Genomic DNA, 22,471 nt, shown 5'->3' with positions numbered 1-22,471 from the left:
CAAGAGCTGAGTACGGTGCCTGGCACACGATAAGCGCGTCATGTTTCATGAGTTAGTTGTTATTGTTGTCATTATCATTGCCGTCATCATTATTAGATCCTTCTCATTCTCAGGAATACCCAACAAGGGAAGAGAAAGAAATGGGGCGCTGAGTCTGTGCCTTGGGCCTGGCCCCCAATGGCCTAGAACCTGGCACCTGAATTGGGTTATAGCATCCGAGGACATGTTGTTCTCTACGGGAGATGCTCAAGGGAAGGAAATGGGGTCAGCAGCACCAGCTATGTGCCAAGCATTATATCCAGTCCCCAAATCCCAGACTCCCAAAAGTAACAGTTGAGATGTAAGTATGGCTAATATTTTCAGGGATATTTGGGAAAAGATTCCCAACCTGCCTCCATTCAAGATTGCTACAAAAATCAAGAGACACTGAGATACCTCCTCTCTGTGAAAACATATGGAAAACAATCCTACCTTTTGTAATTCAAGAACATTCATCAGTGTGTACTATAAACTGGGCCCTGGGGAAGCCCCACCCTCAAAAACCCATGGTGAACCACCAATTCCCACTAGGCCCTTGGTTCCAGTCTCAGAGAAAAATGGCAGGTGGCATGGCCTGCTGCTGTGGCCTGAGGACAAATTCCATGGCCTCGAGGTAATGGACTATTACCTTTGGGAATGTCATGCTCCAAGGAGTCCATGAAATCCAGGGAGGGGTCCAGGTCAGCCTTCTCAAGCAAGGTCTTATTCTTTAGCTCAACAGGCTCCCTGAAATGGAAGTAGGAGCTGAGCTTCTTGGCCTCAGACAAGGACAGTCCTAGAAAGAGGTGGCAGGCAGGAAAAGGATGGTTAGCCCAAAACCCCCCAGCCGCCTTTCTCTCTGCACCGGGACCACATGGTAGGGCTTACAAAAGACCGTGTCAACCACTGACAGAGAACTGAAGGAAGGAAATGGATTAGCGTTCCCTCAGTCCAAACTCGGATCAGATCCTGCCATAAGCAGAGTCCAGCCAGGCGCGATGGCTCATGCCTGTAATCGCAGCACTTTGGGAAGCCAAGGCAGGCAGATCACCTGAGGTCGGGAGTTTGAGAACAGCCCGGCCAACATGGCAAAACCCTGTCTCTACTAAAAATACAAAAATTAGCCGGGCATGGTAGTGGGTGTCTGTAATCCCAGCTACTCGGGAGGCTGAGGCAGGAGAATCCCTTGAACCCAGGAGGCAGGGGTTGCAGTGAGCCAAGATCGTGCCACTGCACTCCAGCCTGGATGACAAGAGCGAAACTCCATCAAGAAAGAAAGAAAAGGAGGGAGGGAGGGAGGGAGGGAGGGAGGGAAGAAAAGAAGGGAAAGGAAGGAAGGAAGGAAGGAAGGAAGGAAGGAAGGAAGGAAGGAAGGAAGGAAGGAAGGAAGGAAGGAAGGAAGTCCAAGGAGGAAGGAGATAGGAAAAGGCCCAGACCCATGTAAAGCCCTGGGACCAAGGGACTACATGCTCTCCCACTCCTCAGGCTGAAGAGAGTCAGGGACCACTGACTGGGGAGCCCATACTGACCACTGGTGCCAGGTCACTGGGCATACCCTTCCAGGTGATAAGGTCACAGCTACTTCTTCTCTGATAAAGTGTGTAAGTACCCCCACTGGACTCCCAGACATATGTTTTATTGTGCTTGGGAAAAGACACCCCCCAGCCCTTGAGAAGGGCCCCAGAGAACTTACCTTCAAAGGTCCGATTGACATGGGTGGGTCCAAAAGGTGTCTTGAAGAGGGCGCCTCGGGGGATGATGGCCACAGCCTTGTCAATCTGGTCAATGACAGACACCAAGCGGGTCTCTTCCTTGATTTGGACCTGAGGAGACAGGAGAGGAGCCCCCCTGCCAGGGCACTGTGCCCATCCACCCCTGGCACAAGGTCCCTCTGCATGGCCATCTCACCTGCACCACCACAGTGTAGTGGACACCAGAGCCACGCAGATCACTCTGGGCAAGCCCTCACCTTCCTTCCTATCAAGATTTTCTTCCTCTCTTTTTATTTATTTTTTAATTCGTAATACATACAGGTGGTATGATATTCAAAACTACAAAAAAAAAAAAAAATCAGTCTTTCTCTCACCCCTGTCTCTGAGCCCCTAGTTGCCCTCACTGGGGACAACCATCATTGAAGGTTTCTTGTGTACTCTTCCAGAGGCATACCATCCTATCAGCATATTTAAATGTTGCTTATTTTGCCTTCTTAAAATATAAAAGTAATCATGCTCACTGTAGAATATTTGGACAATACAGAAAGACATACCAAAGAGAATTAAAACCACTCGTAACCCTACCTCCTAAAGATAATCACTGATAACATATTGGTATACTTTCTTTGTGTTTTGTTGTTGTTGTTGTTGTTTTGTCTTTGTTTTTGTTTTGAGACAGGGTCTCACTCTGTCACCTAGGCTGGAGTGCAGTGGCGCAATCATGGCTCACTGCAGCGTCAACTTCCCAGGCTCAGATGATCCTCCCACCTCAGCCTCCCGAGTAGCTGGGAGTACAAGCACATGTCACCACACCTGGCGAATTTCTGTTTTTTATTATTATTTATTTATTTATTTTTGAGACCGAGTATTGCTCTGTCACCCAGGATGGAGTGCAGTGCAGTGATCTCAGCTCACTGCAATCTCTACCTCCTGGGTTCAAGTGATTCTCCTGCCTCAGCCTCCTGAGTAGCTGGGACTACAGGAGTGCACCACCGCACCCAGCTAATTTTTGTATTTTTAGTAGAGACAGAGTTTCACCATGTTGGCCAGGCTGGTCTTGAACTCCTGACCTCAGGTGATCCACCCACCTTGGCCTCCCAGACTGCTGGGATTACAGGTGTGAGCCACTATGCCTGGTCAATTTTTGTATTTTTGGTAGGGACAGGGTTTCTCCATGTTGCCCAGGCTGATCTCCAACTCCTGGGCTCAAGAAGTCTGCCTGCCTCAGCCTTCAAAGTGCTAGGATTACAGGGTGAGCCACAGCGGCCAGCCCTCTATGCATATATTTAAAGCAAAATTAGAGTCACAGTTTATATTGTTTCATATCCTTCTCTTCAGTTTAACATTATTTTGCAAGCATTTCCCCATATCATACCATTTTTACACAGATGAAATTTAGTTACAATTTCTATCTAGGGCAACCCTGAACAAAAGGATTTCATAGAGATTTTGTGGAAGAGCTCGACAGAGAATGCATGTCAACAGAGGCCCCCAGAGAGTCACGGAGCCACCTATTTGCCATGGGCAGCCTACCTGAATGGTTTACAAAAGAAAGGTAGAAACTAAGCTTTAACAAGTGCTGAGGCCAGGGTCTTTAAATATGTCACCTTATTTAATCCACACAAGCCTGCAAAGCAAATAAAATTATCTCAATTTTACAGAAAAATGATAATAAAACTGAGGCTCATGGCTGGGTGCGGTGGTTCACACCTGTAATCCCAGCACTTTGGGAGGCCGAGGTGGGCAGATCACCTGAGGTCGGGAGTTTGAGACCAGCCTGATCAACATGTAGAAACTCCATCTCTACTAAAAATACAAAATTAGCCAGGTGAGGTGCCAGGTGCCTGTAATCCCAGCTACTTGGGAGACTGAGGCAGGAGAATCACTTGAACCCGGGAGGCAGAGGCTGCGGTGAGCCAAGATCGCGCCATTGCACTCCAGCCTGGGTGTGACAGCGAGACTCCATCTCAAAAAAAAAAAAGAATGGGAAGGCTCTTTAAGACACTGATATAGAAAGATCTCCAAAATATATTGTTAGGTGAAAAAAAGCAAGGTTCAGAATCATGTGTATAACTTACTGCCATGTTTTGTTTTGTTTAGTTTTGTTAAGGTAAAAAGAGAATATGTATAGGTATGGTGTTTGTTGAGGCTTATACTTGCATGAACTGTCTCCAGAAGCAGCAACTGGAAATTTAATGTGAATTCAAATGCCCAGGGGATTTTTTTTTTTTTTTTTTTTTTTTTCTGAGACGGAGTCTCGCTTTGTCACCCAGGCTGGAGTGCAGTGGTGCGATCTAGGTTTACTGCAAGCTCCGCCTCCCGGGTTCACGCCATTCTCCTGCCTCATCCTCCCGAGTAGCTGGGACTACAGGCGCCCGCCACCACGCCCGGCTAATTTTTTGTATTTTTAGTAGAGACGGGGTTTCACCGTGTTAGCCAGGATGGTCTCGATCTCCTGACCTCGTGATCTGCCCGCCTTGGCCTCCCAAAGTGCTGGGATTACAGGTGTGAGCCACAGTGCCCAGCCAATGCCCAGGGGATTTTTTTTTAAAGGCAGATACCTGATGCTGAGGCCCAAGATCCTACATTTCTAACTCTTAGGACATGGTGAAGCTTCTGATCCAGACTCTACTTGGAGCAGAAAAATTTAGACACACACATACACATATGTACACACATATGCACATGCAAAATAGTTAACATCAGACCAGGTGCGGTGGCTCATGCCTGTAATCACAACACTTTGGGAGCCTGAGGCGGTTGGATCACCTGAGGTCGGGAGTTCGAGCCCAGCCTGGCCAACATGGTAAAACCCCGTCTGTACTAAAAATACAAAAATTAGCTGGGTGTGGTGTCAGGCACCTGTAATCCCAGCTACTTGGGAGGCTGAAGCAGGAGTATTGCTTGAACCCAGGAGGCAGAGGTTGCAGTGAGCTGAGATGGCGCCAATGCACTCCAGCCTAAGCGACAAAGCAAGACTCCGTCTCAAAAAACGAAGGAAGGAAGGAAGGGAGGGAGGGAGGGAGGGAGGGAGGGAGGAAGGAAGGAAGGAAGGGAGGGAGGGAGGGAAGGAGGAAGGGAGGGAGGGAGAAATAGTTAATGTCCCCTAAATAGAGGACCTGTGTGACTAGTGGACAGAGATGGGAGGAAACTTTACTATATTCCTTTTTGTACCTTTGAATTTTGAACATGCGAATTTATTATTTTGTGAAATGAAAACTGATACTAAAATATAAGAACCTGTGCACATTCCCTGACCCCAGAGTACAGCACAGAGCACCCCTTCTTCCCAGTCCCCACCCCAGAGCCTACCCACAGCCTTTATCCAGATGCTTAGGAGGTAGCTGTGTGGCCTTGGGCACATCACTTAACCTCTCTCTCTAAACTGGTAGGAGAATGTCCTCTTCTCTACCACCTGGAAAGTAATGTACCAACTCCATAGGGTTTTAAGGATGAAACGAGATGATAGAGGCACAGTAGCACGTTGCCTAGCACACCCAGGTACTCAATAACCAACGTGGCACAAAGATAATAATAACATTAGTCGCCAGGGATGGTGGCTCATGCTTGCACTCCTAGCTACTTGGGAGGCTGAGGCAAAAGGATTATTTGAGCCCAGGAGTTTGAGACCAGCCTGGGTAACACAATGAGTTTCCTGTCTCAAAAAAAAAAAAAAAAAAAAAAAAAAAAAGAGGAGATAATGATGGTACTTGTTGCCATAATTTTTTTTCTCTCTTTTTTTTTTTTTTTTTTTTGAGACAGAGTCTCACTCTGTCGCCCAGGCTGGAGAGCAGTGGCGGGATCTCTGCTCACTGCAAGCTCCGCCTCCTGGGTTCACGCCATTCTCCTGCCTCAGCCTCCTGAGTAGCTGGGACTACAGGCGCCCGCCACCTCGCCCAGATAATTTTTTGTATTTTTAGTAGAGATGGGGTTTTCACTGTGTTAGCCAGGATGGTCCCAATTTTCTGACCTCGTGATCCGCCCGCCTCGGCCTCTCAAAGTGCTGGGATTACAGGCTTGAGCCACCGCACCTGGCCTATTGCCATAATTTCTATTGGGCTGGGTTCTGGATGAGCCCAGGCTCTCCTTTAGGCCCTCCTCCTGCTCTCCTCTTCACTCACCACTATTTCTTCTTCAAAGACCTTTTCACCTTCATTCACCTTCTGCAGCTCAGTGTGTTCATATTCGTATGATGGGTCCCCCATGAAGCGGCCCTTCACCACAGACGACTGTGCCACCATCTCCTCTGTGGCAGGGGGCAAGAGGCTCCACTCTGTGCAGTTCAGGCTGCCAACAATATTCACATCACTCCTGGATTCAAACTCCCCTGCTCACCCACTATTCCTATTACCTTCCCTTCTCTCTAGTGGGTTAGGGCCAGGAAAAGCTGTTGAAATGGCCACCTTTCCTCCCAATGCTGTCATGAGACCATCAGAAGCCCCAAGTGCTGACTGGGCATGGTGACTCATGCCTGTAATCCCAGCACTTTGGGAGGCTGAGGTGAGCGGATCACTTGAGGTCAGGACTTCAAGACCAGCCTGGCCAACATGGTGAAACCCCGTCTCTTCTAAAAATACAAAAATTAGTGGGGCATGGTGGCACATGCCTGTAGTCCCAGCTACTCAGGAGGCTGAGGCAGAAGAATCGCTTGAACCAGGGAGGCAGACGTTGCAGTGAACCAAGATTTCCCCAGCCTGGGTGACAGAGTGAGACTCCGTCTCAAAAAAAGAAAAAAGAAGCCCCAAGTGCCAATGGTGAGCACACCCCTCATATGTAATAAGCAGAGTAAATTTCATTCATTCCATGTATGCTGAAATTAAATGAGCCTCTTCCTAGATATCTAGACTATGAAATTCCAGATGAGTTTCTGGTAGCTGAACTTTCCTCAGTTGTGTGGACCCATGTTTTGGTGGGCCCTAAATTCATGCTCAGCCTGCCTACTGAGTCAACAGCACAACCATTTCATCCCATTTCTCAGAAATGCCTAGCCTATGCTCAAGGACTTCTCCTTTGAGCCCTTTGGGAGCACTCACCAGGCCCATCCAGTCCCTTCTTTCTCACTTCCTGCTGCTGGGAGAGGAGGTCCTTCCCACTCCTCTCAAATATACCCTGGGCCTAGGTCCCCAGTCTGGCCTCTGCTCATCTTCCTGCCCTTCACTCTCCACCAGTTCCCCCTCAACATAAAAACTGCTCAGCTGGCCAGGCACGGTGGCTCATGCTTGTACTCCCAGTACTTTGGGAGGCCGAAGTGGGCAGATCACTCAAGACCAGCCTGGCCAACATGGTGAAACCCTGTCTCTACTAAAAATACAAAAAAATTAGCCAGGCCTGGTGGCAGGTGCCTGTAATCCCAGCTATTCGGGAGGCCAAGGCAGGAGAATCGCTCAAACCCAGGAGGCAGAGGTTGCAGTGAGCCGAGATCATGCCATTGCAATTTGGCCTGGGCAGCAAGAGCAAAACTCTGTCTCAAAAAAACAAAAACAAAAACAAAACAAAAAAACTACTCAGCCTACTAAAACAGCAGCCCCCCCAAATCCATGTCCTTCTAGAAAATGCTGTTCCTGTCCTTCCCTCCCTCTTTCCCAACTCTCAACAATAATCTCAGAACAACAATTGCCCTGTGGGGGCCTTTCCTCCCCATCCTTTTCACTCTTCAGCCCACTATGCCATGATTTCTGCCCCCACCACTTCAAGAAACTGCTTGGGAGAAGGCCATCCATGACACCTAAGAGCCAACAAATGCATCTCCATCCAGTTCTATTTCCTCTGACATCTTCCTTCCTCCTTCTCCAGGGTCTTAAGTATTTCCAGGGACCTATTCTCACCCTTCTTTTCTTTTTGCAGTCTTACCCACCTGCCTTCCAGAGCCCCAGCTACTACCTAGTCCGTATCCAGAATCCAACCACTTCCAAAGCTCCCACCCTGGCCCAAGCCACCATTCCCTACTGTCTAGATATTACCATAGACTTCTAACTAGTCTTCCTGCCTCCACATCTATTCCGCCTTTGGACTAGTCCCCACCCAACTCTTCACACCTAAGCCGTCATGTCACTCCTCTGTGGAATCTTCCAGTGGCTTCCCATTAAGCTAAGTCTTACAATGCCCCACAAGGCCCTGCGTGATTGTTTCCTACCCCTCACCTCTCTGAATCTTGTGTCCTACAACACTCCCCTCACTCATTCTTCTCTAGCCACACTAGTCTCCATTGGGTTCCACAAACACACTAAGCACAAGGGCATTTGCACTTGCCTAGAATTCTCTTCCCGCGGATATTTAAGTAGTTCACTCTCTCAGTCACTTCAGGTATCTTGTCAAATGTGACCTTATCAAAGAGGCTATCCCTGACCAAACTATTTAAAATAGTACCCCATCCTGTATTCGCTTTTTTTTTTTTTGTGTGTGTGTGTGTGTGTGTGTGTGTGTGTGTGTGTGTGTGTGTGACGGGGTTTCACTCTTGTTGCCCAGGCTGGAGTGCAATGGTGCAATCTCAGCTCACTGCAACCTCTGCCTCCCAGGTTCAAGCGATTCTCCTGCCTCAACTTCCCAAGTAGCTGGGATTACAGGCTTGCAACACCACGCCCAACTAATTTTGTATTTTTAGTGGAGACAGGGTTTCTCCATGTTGGTCAGGCTGATCTCAAACTCCCGACCTCAGGCAATCCGCCTGCCTCGGCCTCCCAAAGTGCTGGGATTACAGGCACGAGCCACTGCACCTGGCCCATCCTGTATTATCTATCCCCCTTAGCTTTTAACATCATCTGATATGTAACAGATGTGTGTGTTTAGCTATTGTCTATCTTTCCTTCCCTGTCCCCTAAACACACACTACAATGTAAGCTCCATAAAGACAAGGATTTCATTTACCACTGAGCTCCTGGTGCCTAAATCAATGCCTCACACATGACAGCACACAGTAGGTGCTTAGCAAATGCTCATAGAATAAAATGAAATGAATCCCAAATCTCTATCTTCAGTTCAACATTTTCTTCTGTATTCCACATCTGTACTTTAATATACTTTCTTAACACCTTGTAACTCAGGTACCTCACACCAAATTCACTATGTCTTCCCTAGTGCTGCCCCTGAATTCTCTCCTACTGAGTGGTATTAGTACTTAATTTACTCAGCTGCCTAAGCTAGGAGGGGTCAGCCTTGACCTCTTCTTTATAACAATCCTTATTCAACCTCACATGTCCTGACAATTCTAGTACTTAAATCTTTCCAACCCATCCCCTCCTCTGCATTCCCTGGGCTACGTCTTCCTTTCAGGCCTCATTCATACGGACACTACAATGGACTCCTAACCACAGTGCTCACCACACGTTCAGGCCATTCTGCCCACTCTGATCTGAGCAGGCTCTTCTTGCAAGCCCCTCAGTAGCTCCCCATGTTCTATAAACAAAGTTCCATATCCTTTTGCCTCTAGAACCAGTTCTACACAACATCATACTACTGTTCTCCCAAACACTCTGAGCCTTCCCCAGCCAACAAGTTTGTCTAACTGTTCCCTAAATAAATAAGCCGTGCTGGCCTATTTATTTATTTAGAGACAGGGTCTCTCTCTGTCACCCAGGCTGGAGCGCAATAGTGATCCATAGCTAACTGCAACTTTGAACTCTTGGGCTCAATCCTCCCACCTCAGCTTACTGAGTAGCTGGGACTACAGGTGCACACCACCATGCCCTGTAAATTGTTTCCTTTTCTTTTTATTTTTGAGACAGAGTCTCACTCTGTCACCCAGGCTGGAGTGCAGTGGCATGATGACGGCTCACTGCAACCTCCGCCTCGCGAGTTCAAGCAATTCTGCCTCAGCCTCCCGAGTAGCTGGGACTACACGCGCCCGCTACTACACCAGGTTAATTTTTCGTATTTTCAGTAGAGACGGGTTTCACTGTGTTAGCCAGGATGGTCTCAGTCTTCTGACCTCGTGATCCTCCCGCCTCGGCCTCCCAAAGTGCTGGAATTAAAGGCGTGAGCCACCACGCCCTGCCTTTTTTTTTTTTTTTTTTTTTTTTTTAATGGATGAGGTCTTGCTATATTGCCCAGGCTGACCGAATAGACTGCTTTATAAGGTAGTAAGCTCCCCTTTAGTCAAAAAGAGGCTGGCTGGGCGTGGTGGCTCACGCCTGTAATCCCAGCACTTTGGGAGGCCAATGTGGGTGGATTACTTGAGGCTAGGAATTCAAGACCAGCCTAACCAACATAGTGAAACCCTGTCTCTACTAAAATTACGAAAATAAGAATAAATAAATAAATAACCGGGTGTAGTGGCGCGTGCCTGTAATCCCAGCTACTCGGGAGGCTGAGGCAGGAGAATCGCTTGAACCCGGGAAGCGGAGGGGGCAGTGAACCAAGATGGCGACACTGCAAACGAGTCTGGGTGACAGAGCGAGACTCTGTCTCGAAACAAAAATAAATAGTCTGGATGGTCCTGTATGGTAGTGACCAGGAAGTATGGTAGTGACCAGGGAATTTCCCCCAGCTCTCTCCCCATTCCGCATTCGTTCTCTACTTCCAAAAGCGCCTCCAGCTGCAGAGCAGACACCTCCATCAAAGAGCACCACCCACTCCCTCGGGCGTCTGACCCTCCTCCAAACTGAGCCAGCACTTGGTTGGAACCTGGTTTATTCTCCAGGTCCGCATTTTCCAGAAACCTTCCCACTGCTTCACCTGCGTTCTTGGCCCTGCCTCTCTTATAAATCCATCTGCATCTAAGTTTCCCTTGGCCTCCTCAGGCAGAGAACACGCTCTCGCAGGGCCCCTCCCTCCGGGACCTACTCCGTCCATTGCCCCGCCCCTTCAGGCTCCGCCCTAGCCTCAGATTCCGAGACTTCCCCAACCCTGCCTTTTCCCTCAACCACCTCTTGACCGTCCCCAGGCCCGCCCCACCAGGCCCTAGGCCCTTCCCAATTCCACTCATCTCAGATCCCGCCCACATCTCCCTTGGCTCCATGGGCTCTGCCCCTTTCAATTGCTACGACCCGCCCACCCCGCCCTGCCTCTAGGTAGCCACCCTCTGGGGTCCGGCGGCGGCCCCGCCCCGGGGGCCTCCTCACCTGTAGAGCGTCTTGCGCGGTGCGAGCTGGTCCTCACTCAGGCCCTGCGCGATGTAGTAATCGGCGACGAGGCCAAGGATGCGGCCCCAGAAGAGAACCCTATCGTAGCGGTAGTCGCGCTTAACCAGCATAAGAGACGTGAGCAGCGAGGCCCGACGGTCCGGGCTGAGGCCCTGCCCACTGCCGGACGCCAGCTCCAGAGATAGCAGGAGGCTGTCGGCGTCCATCAGGCCAGCGTCTCTGCTCAACGCCCGTCGAGTTGCTAGGAGAAGCTGCCTCCATGGAGACCTGAAGCTCCGCCCTTCCGCCTAGCAGTACGCTGGTTTCCACCCACCCCACCGCCTACCGCCCAGCCCTCCTCCCCACGGAGGCCTGGGCAAACATCAGCCCCCTCCCTCTTCCTTTCCAGAGTTTGGGACGGATGTCTTCAGTTGTCACGGCCACAGCATGGCTTCCCCTACTGTTAGGCTACAGTGTGGGGTTGGAGGTCCTAACCCAGCCTTTTTCCATAGATATTTGGCCCTCCCTGAGCCCTTTCACATAGTCGACAGTCTTCACCGTATATGCACCTGGGGTCTGGAAAGAAAACAATACAAAACCCCAACACTGACACTAACTGTACTATTTCACCCGTCATGTCACTTCTTGACCTCAGAATGATCTGTGAAGAAAATAATTTGAGATGTCTCTTGGCTCTAATTAAGATTCTGTCATCGCCACTACCTCCACCCTCACCCCACCCCAAGCCAGGTCTTACAGACTGAGGTCCATCCATTCTCTTCCATCTTCACCAGCTGTCTTCTTCATCTACCCTTTCCATAGAAATATTCTAAGTGACAAATGAAAATCTAGGCAATGGGGCAATCTCATCAACTACCACCTTTCTCATCAACTACCAACTACCACTAACTGTTGTTCTTAGATCCAAATGGTAGCAAGAGATGAAAGGCCAGAACCTCACTGCAGCTGGAGCTTCACTCCCTGGGCTAGACTACTTCTCCACATTCACTTCTTGAATCCCCAGGCAGGGACAAACATAAACAGGTTCCTCAGCAAGCTTGTTGCCACAGGAGATGGACTTTATTGTTAATGTTGCTAATTTGATATTTTCATTTCTGGATTCCTTTGAAGAGCACTCAGGAAATCAGAATGACCTGAGCCTCAGCTGATAAATAAATGTCTAAATTACCCAGATAATTACTTTTTTGATTGTCTGGGCATTGTTGGTTTTTGGGGATTGAGACAGGGTCTCACTTTGTCACCCAGGTGGGAGTGTAGTGATGTGTGATGTCAGCTCACTGTAGCCTCAACCTCCTGGGTTCAAGTGATCTTCCTACCTCAGCCCCCCAGGTAGCCGGGACTACAGGTGCGTGCCACCACACCCAATATTTTTTGTATCTTTAGTAGAGATGGCGTTTTGCCATGTTGGCCAGGCTGGTGTTGAACTCCTGAGCTCAAGTGATCCGCCCACCTCAGCCTCCCAAAGTACTGGGATTACAGGCATAAACCACCACGCCCAGCCTTAGGCATTGCTTATGAAGGAAGGCATTGTTATGAGATCAGCCTGACCAACATGGTGAAACCCCGTCTCTACTGAAAATACAAAACTTAGCCAGGCATGGTGGCGCACAGCTGTAATCCCAGTTACTCGGGAAGCTGGGGCAGGAGAATCACTTGAACTGGGGAGGCAGAGATTGCAGTGAGCCAAGATCATGCTACTGCACTGCAGCCTGGGCAACGGAGCGAGCCTGTCTCAAAAAATACAACTAACTAAATAAATAAAATTAGTATTTGAGGGAGTTGATTTGGCTTAATGTGTTATCTCAAAACGATTTATGGCTCCCTGGTTTACAACTACCCCCACTCCCTTTAGGCAGACCCCTCAGCCTTTCCTTTCCCTGAGCAGGAGATATGGCTCAATCTCTCTTCTATAATAGCAGTAGACAGAAAAAGTCAAAATTCTGGCTGGTAGAATATGCTTCAAGTGGTCATAGCACAGAAAAGAGCCCAGGCGTTTTGCTTTCATTGATTCCATATTTACTCAGCACCTATTGCAGGTTCCATGGCAGACACCAGAATCTGAAGCCAGAGAGGAAAATCTTACAGCTTCCTGATGCTAATACCTTTGGCAAGGCAAATCTTGGCTAAATATTTCAGAGTAAAACCACATAGGATGTGCAGTACTGTAGGGGAATCCAAGTTTCACCACTTAGGCAAACTGCTCAATCTCCCCTGGCCCTATCTATAAAATGGGGACAATAATTCATGCACTGCAGAGTTGTTAGGGTTAGATAATGTAAGTGCTTAAAATAGTACATATACTTTTTAAAAAATAGTGTATTTTAGGAGTACATATATGTATCTTATACTATGTACATACGTGTGAGTATATATATACCTTTTTTTGTGTGTGTGAGACGGAGTTTCACTCTGTAACCCAGGCTGGAGTGCAGTGGCATGATCTCAGCTCACTGTAACCTCCACCTCCTGGGTTCAAGCGATTCTCCTGCCTCAGCCTCCCAAGTAGTTGGGATTACAAGTGCCCACGACCACGCCTGGCTAATTTTTTTTCTTTTTTTGAGACAGGGTCTCACTCTGTTACCCAGGCTGGAGTGCAGTGGCGTGATCTTGGCTCGCTGCAACCTCTGCCTCCTGGGTTCAAGCAATTATTCTGCCTCAGCCTTCCTAAGTAGCTGGGATTACAGGCACTCGCCACCAAGCCCGGGTAATTTTTGTATATTTAGTAGAGACAGGGTTTCACCATATTGGTCAGGCTGGTCTTGAACTCCTGAACTTGTGATCCACCCACCTCAGCCTCCCAAAGTGCTGGGATTACAGGCATGAGCTACCGTGCCTGGCCTTTTTTTGTGGTGTATTTTTAGTAGAGACAGGGTTTCACCATGTTGGCCAGGCTGGTCTCCAACTCATGACTTTAGGCGATCTGCCCACCTCAGCCTCCCAAAGTGCCGGGATTACAGGCATGAGTCACTCACCTAGCCTATATATACCATTTATATATTATACATACACATGCATATACCTATCCCCAACACCAGCAAAGTGTGGATTCTGTCTTCAACTTGCTTCCAAAAATTGAGGTGTTTGGCCGGGCACAGTGGCTCCTCCCCTCTCGCTACTCAGCATACCTGCTCAGTTTACTACAAACCAAGCACCAGGCCAGACTATTTCCCAAAATCACTGCTTTTATTCAGTGGCCTGGTAAGCTAAGTTCTTTACCACAATCTTCCCACATAAAGATGACCTCTGCTTTGGGGATACAGAATTTAAGCATCACAAAAATCTGTATGTGATAAGAAAAGCACATTGGCTAAAAGATAGCTAATGAGAACTCTAGTCCTAACTGTGTTATCAAAGTACATATGCACTTGGCCAAGTCACTTAACTTCCTAGACTAGCCTGGGGCTGAAGAAGAGAAAAAATCATTATTAAAAAATCCTAAAGCTGGGCACAGTGGCCCACACCTGTAATCCCAGCACTTTGGGAGGCCAAGGCAGGTGGATCACTTGAGGTCAGGAGTTTGAGACCAGCCTGGCCAATATGGTGAAACCCCATCTCTGCTAAAAATACAAAAATTATCTGGGTGTGGTGGTGGGCACCTGCAATCTCAGCTACTCGAAGGCTAAGGCAGGAGAATTCCTTGAACCTGGGAGGCGGAAGTTGCAGTGAGCCAAGATTATGCCACTGCACTCCAGCCTGGGCGATAGAGCAAGACTCCATCTCAAAAAAGAAAAATATAATAAATTTTTGAGACGCCCTGAAGCAGAAGAGGCCAAGGAGAAAGACAAAATAGCCTAAAACCTGACAAGTTATTTTAAGTCAAAAGAATTTCAGGAAAATATAATAAGAATCTATTTATTTTATATTTAAATTCATAAGTCACATCCACATTATGTTCCTGGGAAAAATTCTGAAAGGACACAGCAAGGAGCAGAAAGGGCCACCTTCATAGAGTTTCTGTCTATGGACCCATCTTTGCTTTACAACCCCTAACAGAAATACCTGACCCAGCACCCTCTGGGAAAATCAACCTTTGATTCAAAGAGATGTTGTTCAGCAATGATTACAGTCACCGCCACATGCCATCAGCCCATCAGGAAACCTGAGGAGGGGAGGCAGACAACCAGAAGGAGAGTTGCTTCGTCTCTCACCAGGAAGAAACTCTAGCTCCAAACTAGATGGGTAATTCAGTGCCACATGAAGAAAGATAATTCAGCCATTGTGTTTTTATAATTAAGAAGCACTCATTCACTCGCGGAAGCCTTTAAGTGTCACTGGTGCCTGGAACCAAATGTAGTCTTCCCAAGCCGTGGTTCGGATGGAAGGTCTGCCACATGACAGGGTCACAGTCAGTTTATGGCCCCGGCTGGGCACTCGATAGTTGAGCTTGGGTTGAAACCAATCTTCTCCACAGTCGCGGTGTCCCTGTGCCATGATGATGGTGCCCATGAGAGGAGGAGCCTGAAGCTCACTAAAGGCATCAGCCATGAATATGGCTCGGAAGAGACGGCGCAAACAAGCTGCTGTGCTCAGGCTCTGGTCCACGCTGTAGGGGGCCAGCAGAGACAAATCGAGTTCATAGAACTCCTTGGGGCTTAGGGAATTGCCCCCAAGGAGAATCAGCACTCGTGGTACTAGTGTCCGTGCAAAGAAGTCCTCCAGGTGGCTGAGGACACTCTCCAGTTCTGCCACAGCTTGTTGGCATTTCCTGCTGCTCACCTCAGTGGTGGCCCGAGGTTTCTTCTTCAGCATCTCCTCTGCCTGTGAGGACAAAGAATGGCGGGAGAGAAGAACAAGGCAGGGGGAAGCTAATGCCCTTTGAAAAGAACCCTGCTGGGATGTGTACATAGACTTACAGGACTGAATTTCTAGCTCAATGAACCGCCACAGCCACAACACTGTGTTTTATCAGAGGGCATTATACTGAAAAGGAAAATATATTATTTGTACAAAACCGTAATTCTCCCACATATAGAACAGCAAACACAGTGTTCTGAAGGTGGAGAATATCCAGATATAAACAACTAAAATAGAGATTTGGTAGTATGACAAAGTGACAACAAATTTTTGCTATACAGGGAGTGATAACAGGAATAAGGATTATTTGGTCTAATAAACATGATTCTGAACTTGTTCTTCCACTTAAACATAGTAAACTGAACAATGCTTATTTGCGCTTCCACCTGAAATACTACAAAATGAGAGAAAAGAAATTAAGAAACAAATGAACGAAAGAAGAGGAAAGACCGAGAAAGAAAACTCCCAAGGGCAAAGAACTGGAGACTACACAACACTAGTCAAATGCAAACACAAAGTTTTGGAAGACAGAAAGAGGATGAAGAGTTGGCCGAGCGCAGTGGCTCATGCCTACAATCCCAGCACTGAGAGGCCGAGGCAGGTGGATCATGAGGTCAGGAGATCAAGACCATCCTGGCTAACACAGTGAAACCCTGTCTCTACTAAAAATACACAAAATTAGCCTTGCCGGGCACGGTGGCTCATGCCTGTAATCCCAGCACTTTGGGAGGCCGAGACAGGCAGATCACAAAGTCAGGAGATCGAGACCACCCTGGCTAACACGGCGAAACCCCGTCTCTACTGAAAATACAAAAAATTAGCCGGGCGTGGTGGCGGGCGCCTCTAGTCCCAGCTACTCGGGAGGCTGAGGCAGGAGAATGGCGTGAACCCAGGAGGTGGAGCTTGCAGTGAGCCGAGATGGCGCCACTGCACTCCAGCCTGGGCGACAGTGCGAGACTCCGTCTCAAAAAAAAAAAAAATTAGCTGAGCGTGGTGGCGGGTGCCTGTAGTCCCACCTACTTGGGAGGCTGAGGCAGGAGAATAGCATGAACCCGGGAGTCGGAGCTTGCAGTAAGCCGAGATTACGCCACTGTACTCCAGCCTGGGCGACAGAGCAAGACTCTGTCTCAAAAAAAAAGAAAAAAAAGAAAAGAAAGAAGGTGAAGAATTAAGAGTTCAAGAGAGCTGAATACCAAGTGCTGACAGAAGGGACCCCCAAGGGATGCAAACTGATACACACAGCAGAACCCCAGAAAGGTTTAGGAAGTGGTGATACAGGCACCACAGAGGCAAGAATGAATATAGGGGAAATGAATGAAAATCTGTGTCAAGATGCTTAGATCATCTGCCAAATTTCTCCCCCATCCAGAGGGAAGACTTTCCAATACTATGTTTAAGGAATCCCCCCAAAGAGATCACCAGGTTGCCACCTAATCTCCTTATAGTGAAGTCTATAAGCTCATAAGGCCCAGGCATGCACACAGAGCTTGCAGTGATTTGTTCTTAAATATTCACCAGACACAATAAAATTCTCCAACATGAAAGTCAAAGACCAGAACAAAACAAATGGAGAATGGATTCTAGAAGAAACTGAGATGCCGCAAAGAACAAAGAAAAACTTCAAAAATTAAATAATATCCTCAGGCAAAAGAAGTTCATGGCCTGGTGCGGTGGCTCACACCTGTAATCCCAACACCACTTCGGGAGACTGAGGCAGGTGGATCACCTGAGGTCAAGAGTTTGGGACCAGCCTAGCCAACATGGTGAAACTCCGTTTCTACTAAAAAAACAAAAATTAGCTGGGTAAGCCAGGCGTGGTGGCTCACACCTGTAATCCCAGCACTTTGGGAGGCCAAGGTGGGCAGATCACTTGAGGTCAGGAGTTTGAGAGCAGCTTAGCCAAAATGGCGATACCCCGTCTCCACTAAAAATACAAAATTTAACTGGGTGTGGTGGTACACACCTGTAATCCCAGCTACTTGGGAGGCTGAGGCAGGAGAATCGCTTGGAACCCAGAAGGTGGAGGTTGCAGTGAGCCGAAATCGCTCCACTGCACTCCAGCCTGGGCAACAGAGCGAGACTCTGTCACAGAAAACAAACAGGGTGGGCACGGTGGCTCATGCCTGTAATCCCAGCACTTTGGGAGGCTGAGGCAGGCAGATCACCTGAGGTCAGGAGTTCGAGACCAGCCTGGCCAACATGGTGAAACCCTGTCTATACTAAAAATACAAAAATTATTTGGACATGGTGGCGCATGCCTATAATCCCAGCTACTTAGGAGGCTGAGACAGGAGAAGCGCCTGAACCTGGGAGACAGAGGTTGCAGTGAGCCGAGATGGCGCCACTGCACTCCAGCCTGGGTGACAAGAATGAAACTCCCTATCAAAAACAAACAAACAAACAAAATTAGCCAGGTGTGGTGGTGCATGCCTGTAATCCCAGCTACTTGGGAGGCTGAGGCAGGAGAATCACTTGAACCTGGGAGACTGAGGTTGCAGTGATATGCGATAGTGCCACTGTCCTCCAGCCTGGGTGACAAAGTGAGACTCCATCTCAAAAAAAAAAAAAACAACAAAGCAAAAAAAAGTTCATACAGAAATTCAACAACAGGATGCTATTAAAAAGAAACATGCAGGCCGGGCGCAGTATTTCACGCCTGTAATCCCAGCATTTTGGGAGAGGCCAAGGCGGGCAGATCACTTGAGGTCAGGAGTTCGAGACTAGCCTGGACAACATGGTGAAACTCCATCTGTACCAAAAATACAAAAATAAACCGGGCATGGTGGCACGTGCTCTTAGCTACTGGGGAGGCTGAGGCACAAGAATCGCTTGAACCTGGGAGGCAGAGGTTGCAGTGAGCAGAGATCACGCCATTGCATTCCAGCCTGGGCAACAGAGCAAGACTCTGTCTCAAAACATAAAATACAAAAATTAAAATACAAAAATTAGCTGGGTGTGGTGGCGGGAGCCTGTAATCCTAGCAACTCAGGAGGCTGAGGCAGGAGAATCCCTTGAACCCAGGAGGGGGAGATTGCAGTGAGCCAAGATCTCACCACTGCACTCCAGCCTGGGCAACAGAGCGAGACTCTGTCTCAAAAGAAAAAAATGCGAAGAGCCAGTTCATTAAGACCAAATGCAACACGAGTTTCAGAAAGAAAGAACAGGAGAAAAAGCCAGAAGGGTTAGGCTACCAAAGACTAGAATGGGGAGAAAGTGACTGAAGCCCTGGAAGCTGCTTAGTCTCTCAGGCTCTGAAGATTTCTTAGACCCCCTTTCTACCTGCCTCCCATCTAAGAGCCACAAAGTCTTCCCACCAACTTGCTCCCAAAGCCTGTGCCTACCTGGGGAGAAGGTTTTCGGTAAAAGTTCTTAAGCTGTTCATAGGGCAGAGGGAGTTGCTGGCGTTGGTACATGATATGCTTTAGAAGTTCACAAGTAAACTGACAGCAGCCTTCCTGGCTTACAGGCCCAGGAAACACCACTGGTACTATGCAGTCTCTTGGGCAAAAGGGCTCCGAAGGGTTGAGAGGTTCCTGGGTAGAGCTTGTCTCAAGCAGTTCTATCTGGGAGGCGTGAGTTTCTTCTGACTTCTCATACCACTCCAAATCTGGTAGATGAAAAGAGGGACAAGAGAGAAAAATTAAAAACCTAAAAGCCAAAGTCAGTCTTCTCATTCCCTGTGGCCACCAAACCAGCCACCCTGAGAAAGCAGGCACTCCGACATACGCCCATACCCTCCGCAGCCTACAGTGTGGGCCGTGGCAGGGAGAGATTCCTGATCCCTGTTGCCTGAGGAGATTTAATTGACTGAAAGATAGTGGGGGTATTTCGGAGGTAGTAACTAGGGCTCCCCGCTCAGAAAGCAGCGGGACTTGATCTGAGGAAATGAGTCAAAAGTGTAGTCAAGCAGGGTCCAGTGCGACCCACGGCGATGGAGTCACAGCTAGAGCCTTGTAGGACACCCGGAAGACAGGGAAGATGGGCTAGGGAGAGGACCAAGGGATAAATGGAGGGCGCGGAGGTAGGGAAGAAACGGGTCCCCAAGGCTTCCCAAACTCTGGGCCCCACGCCTTACCAGGGACTGAGGCTGGGGACAGAACCTCCGCCTCCGGCGCCGCCATCACGACCTCCTCCCCTTACTCCTTGCGGTTAGAATAAAGGTCCCGCGGGGCATCATGGGAAGCCCGCGCCTCCACTTCCGGTTCAGTTGGGCCGGAAAAAAGGCGCGGCGCCACGGCAGTGTTGGGAAGGCTAAGTGGAGTTGGGATTTGATCCCTCCGTTCCTTCCTTAACACCCTGGCAAATATACGCCTAACCCTTGCCCAGCAAGAACCCAGGCGTTCTCAGCCAATGAGCGCTGCTTTCCAAAAGACATCAACCCTCACGCATCCATTCACTCCAGCATTCACTACTCACTGTGCACCTACTTCGTGCCAGGCCCTGTCCTAGGTGCTGGAGACTCAGCGGAGAACAAGCCAGGCGCGGACCCTGTACTCAAGGGGTTCACTGCCTGTAGATACGATACAATGTGATGAATTATACAGAAGGGTTTACACGGGGTGTGGAAGTGAAAAACAAGGGTGCCTGACCCAGAGAGGGTAGGGGCTGGGAAGGAGTGGTCCCAGAAGAAATGTGTGAAGCTGTGACCTGTAGGATAAGTCAGCAAGGTAAAGAGGAGGGCCCAGTGCTCCAGGAGACCTTGAGACAAGAGCATACTCTGTTCAAGGAATGAAAAGAGTTCATATTATAAAGAGTTAAGGCTGTAGTGAACAACAGGAGCCAGATCATGGCAGGACTGTGTAAGCCATGTGAGAGTTTGGACTTGATCCTGTAGTCAGATGGGGAAGCTTTGAAAGGTTTAAGTAGGAGAGTGGCATGATTAAATTTACATCTTATAATCTCTACCCTGGCTGCAGGGTAGAGATTGGATTACAGAGAGGATAAGAGAGGAGGCAGGGATACCAGTTAGAGGTAGTGCAATTACCTGAGTACTTGATGAAAGCAGCCTAAACTGCTAGGGTAGTCACAGTGGGGTGGAGATAATTGGGTAACTCGATATATTTAGGAGGTCCAGTGAACATAACTTGGTGATTGATTTACAAGGAGGAGGAATAGAAATAGACTGACAAGAGGCCGGGCGCGGCTGCTCACACCTGTAATACCAGCACTTTGGGAGGCCAAGGCAGGTGGATCACAAGGTCAGGAGTTTGAGACCAGCCTGGCCAACATGGTGAAATCCTGTCTCTATTAAAAATACAAAAATTAGCTGGGCATGGTGGCATGCACCTGTAATCCCAGCTACTCAGGAGGCTGAAGCAGGAGAATCGCTTGAACCGGGAGGCAGAGGTTGCAGTGAGCTGAGATCACACCACTGCACTCCAGCCTGGGTGACAAAGCAAGACTCCATGTCAAAAGAAAGAAAAGAAAAGAAGACTGACAAGAAAACAAGCAGGTTTCTGACTTCAGCAATTGTATGGCCAGTTGTGCCAGGAGTTTGATACCAGCCAGGACAATATTGGGGACCCTGTTTCTGCAAAATTAAAAAAAAAAGTTTTTAAAAGTTAGCCAGGTGTGGTGGGTGCACATCTGTAGTCCTGGCTATTCAGGAGGCTGAGGCAGAGGATTGCTTGAGTCCAGGAGTTCGACAGTTACAGTGAGCTATGATTAAGCCACTGCACTTCAGCCTGGGCAGCAGAGTGAGACCATGACTCAAAAAAAAAAAAAAAAAAAAAAAAAAGGATGGAGGAAACACTAAAAGAGGACCAGGTTTATTGGGGTGGGAGGTGAGTAGGAGAAAAGATGAGTTCAGCTTTTCACAGATTGAATTTGACATCTCCATAGGACAATGAATAGAAATATTTAGGAATGCCATTTGGAATAGCGACATGTATTTAAGAGCCATTATCATGTGAGTGGATAACATCACCCAGGGAGGGTGTGGAATGAGAATGGGCTAGGTTATTGAAGACACTAACGTTTAGGGGATGACCACAGAGACAGAACCTATGGAGAAGACTAAGGAGTACCCACAGAAGGATAAAGAAAAATAGACAAATCGCCGGGCAAGGTGGCTCATGCCCGTACTCCCAGCACTTTGGGAGGCTGAGGTGGAAGGATTGCTTGAGCCTGGGAGGTTGAGGCTACAGTGAACTGTGATCGAACCACTGCCCTCCAGCCTGTGTGACAGAGTGAGACCCCGCCTCCAAAACCAAAATAGACAAGTGGGGCCAGGCATGGTGGCTCATGCCTGTAAGCACTTTGGGAAATCAAGGCAAGGGGAATGCTTGAATCCAGAAGTTTGAGACCGGTCTGGGCAACATGAGATCTTGTCCCTACAGAAAAAGACAAGTGTCAGGTCATGGAGGCCAAGAAAAGGGTGTGTTTCAGGAAGTAGGGACCAGAAGTCAAAACATACTGTAAAAGTACAATGATTAGAGGCCAGGCGCAGTGGCTCATGTCTGTAATCTCAGCACTTTGGGAGGCTGAGGCAGGAGGATCACCTGAGGTTGGGAGTTTAAGACCAGCCTCACCAACATGGAGAAACCCTGTCTCTACTAAAAATACAAAATTAGCCAGGTGTGGTGGTGCATCCCCATAATCTCAGCTACTTGGAAGGCTGAGGCAGGAGAATGCCTTGAACCTGGGAGGTGGAAGTTGCAGTGAGCTGAGGTCACACCATTGTGCTTCAGCCTGGGTGACAGAGTGAGACTCCGCCTCAAAAAAAAAAAACAAAAAAAAAAAAACAATAATTAAAATACTGGGTCTGGCTGGGCATGGTAGCTCCACGACTATAATCTCAGCATTCTGGGAGGCCAAGATGGGAGAATTGCTTGAGGGTGGAGGGACTGATTGAGTCCAAAAGTTTTTTTG

General features: G+C 48.4%; 2 protein-coding genes across 4 annotated transcripts in view; both read right to left on the bottom strand.

Moving 5' to 3' along the window:
• RSPH9 (radial spoke head component 9) overlaps window positions 1-22,471 on the bottom strand; it is a 45,183-nt gene that overhangs the window by 14,174 nt on the left and 8,538 nt on the right. The window contains exons 2-5 of one of the 3 annotated variants that reach the window (XM_050786994.1): window positions 10,787-11,076; window positions 5,852-6,017; window positions 1,712-1,841; window positions 668-814 (exon numbers count right to left, since the gene is read on the bottom strand). In XM_050786994.1, coding sequence (XP_050642951.1) covers window positions 668-814; window positions 1,712-1,841; window positions 5,852-6,017; window positions 10,787-11,013 — 670 coding nt within the window. In that variant the 5' untranslated portion in view covers window positions 11,014-11,076. Of the gene's footprint in view, window positions 1-667; window positions 815-1,711; window positions 1,842-5,851; window positions 6,018-10,786; window positions 11,097-22,471 lie in introns of those variants that run through there. The other 2 variants (XM_050786992.1, XM_050786993.1) reach the window with 2 other exon arrangements.
• Window positions 14,644-19,778, bottom strand: MAD2L1BP (MAD2L1 binding protein). The gene is made up of 3 exons (XM_050786995.1): window positions 19,677-19,778; window positions 18,943-19,208; window positions 14,644-15,565 (listed from the first exon to the last, which is right to left on the bottom strand). The coding sequence occupies exons 1-3, from the start codon at window positions 19,720-19,722 to the stop codon at window positions 15,053-15,055; spliced, it is 825 nt and encodes a 274-aa protein (XP_050642952.1). The 5' UTR covers window positions 19,723-19,778; the 3' UTR covers window positions 14,644-15,052.

The sequence above is a fragment of the Macaca thibetana genome, chromosome 4, assembly GCF_024542745.1.
Source record: "Macaca thibetana thibetana isolate TM-01 chromosome 4, ASM2454274v1, whole genome shotgun sequence".
NCBI classification, from domain to species: Eukaryota; Metazoa; Chordata; class Mammalia; order Primates; family Cercopithecidae; genus Macaca; species Macaca thibetana.
The sequence above is the reverse complement of the archived record's forward strand: the minus strand, read 5'-3'. Positions and strand labels throughout refer to the sequence as shown.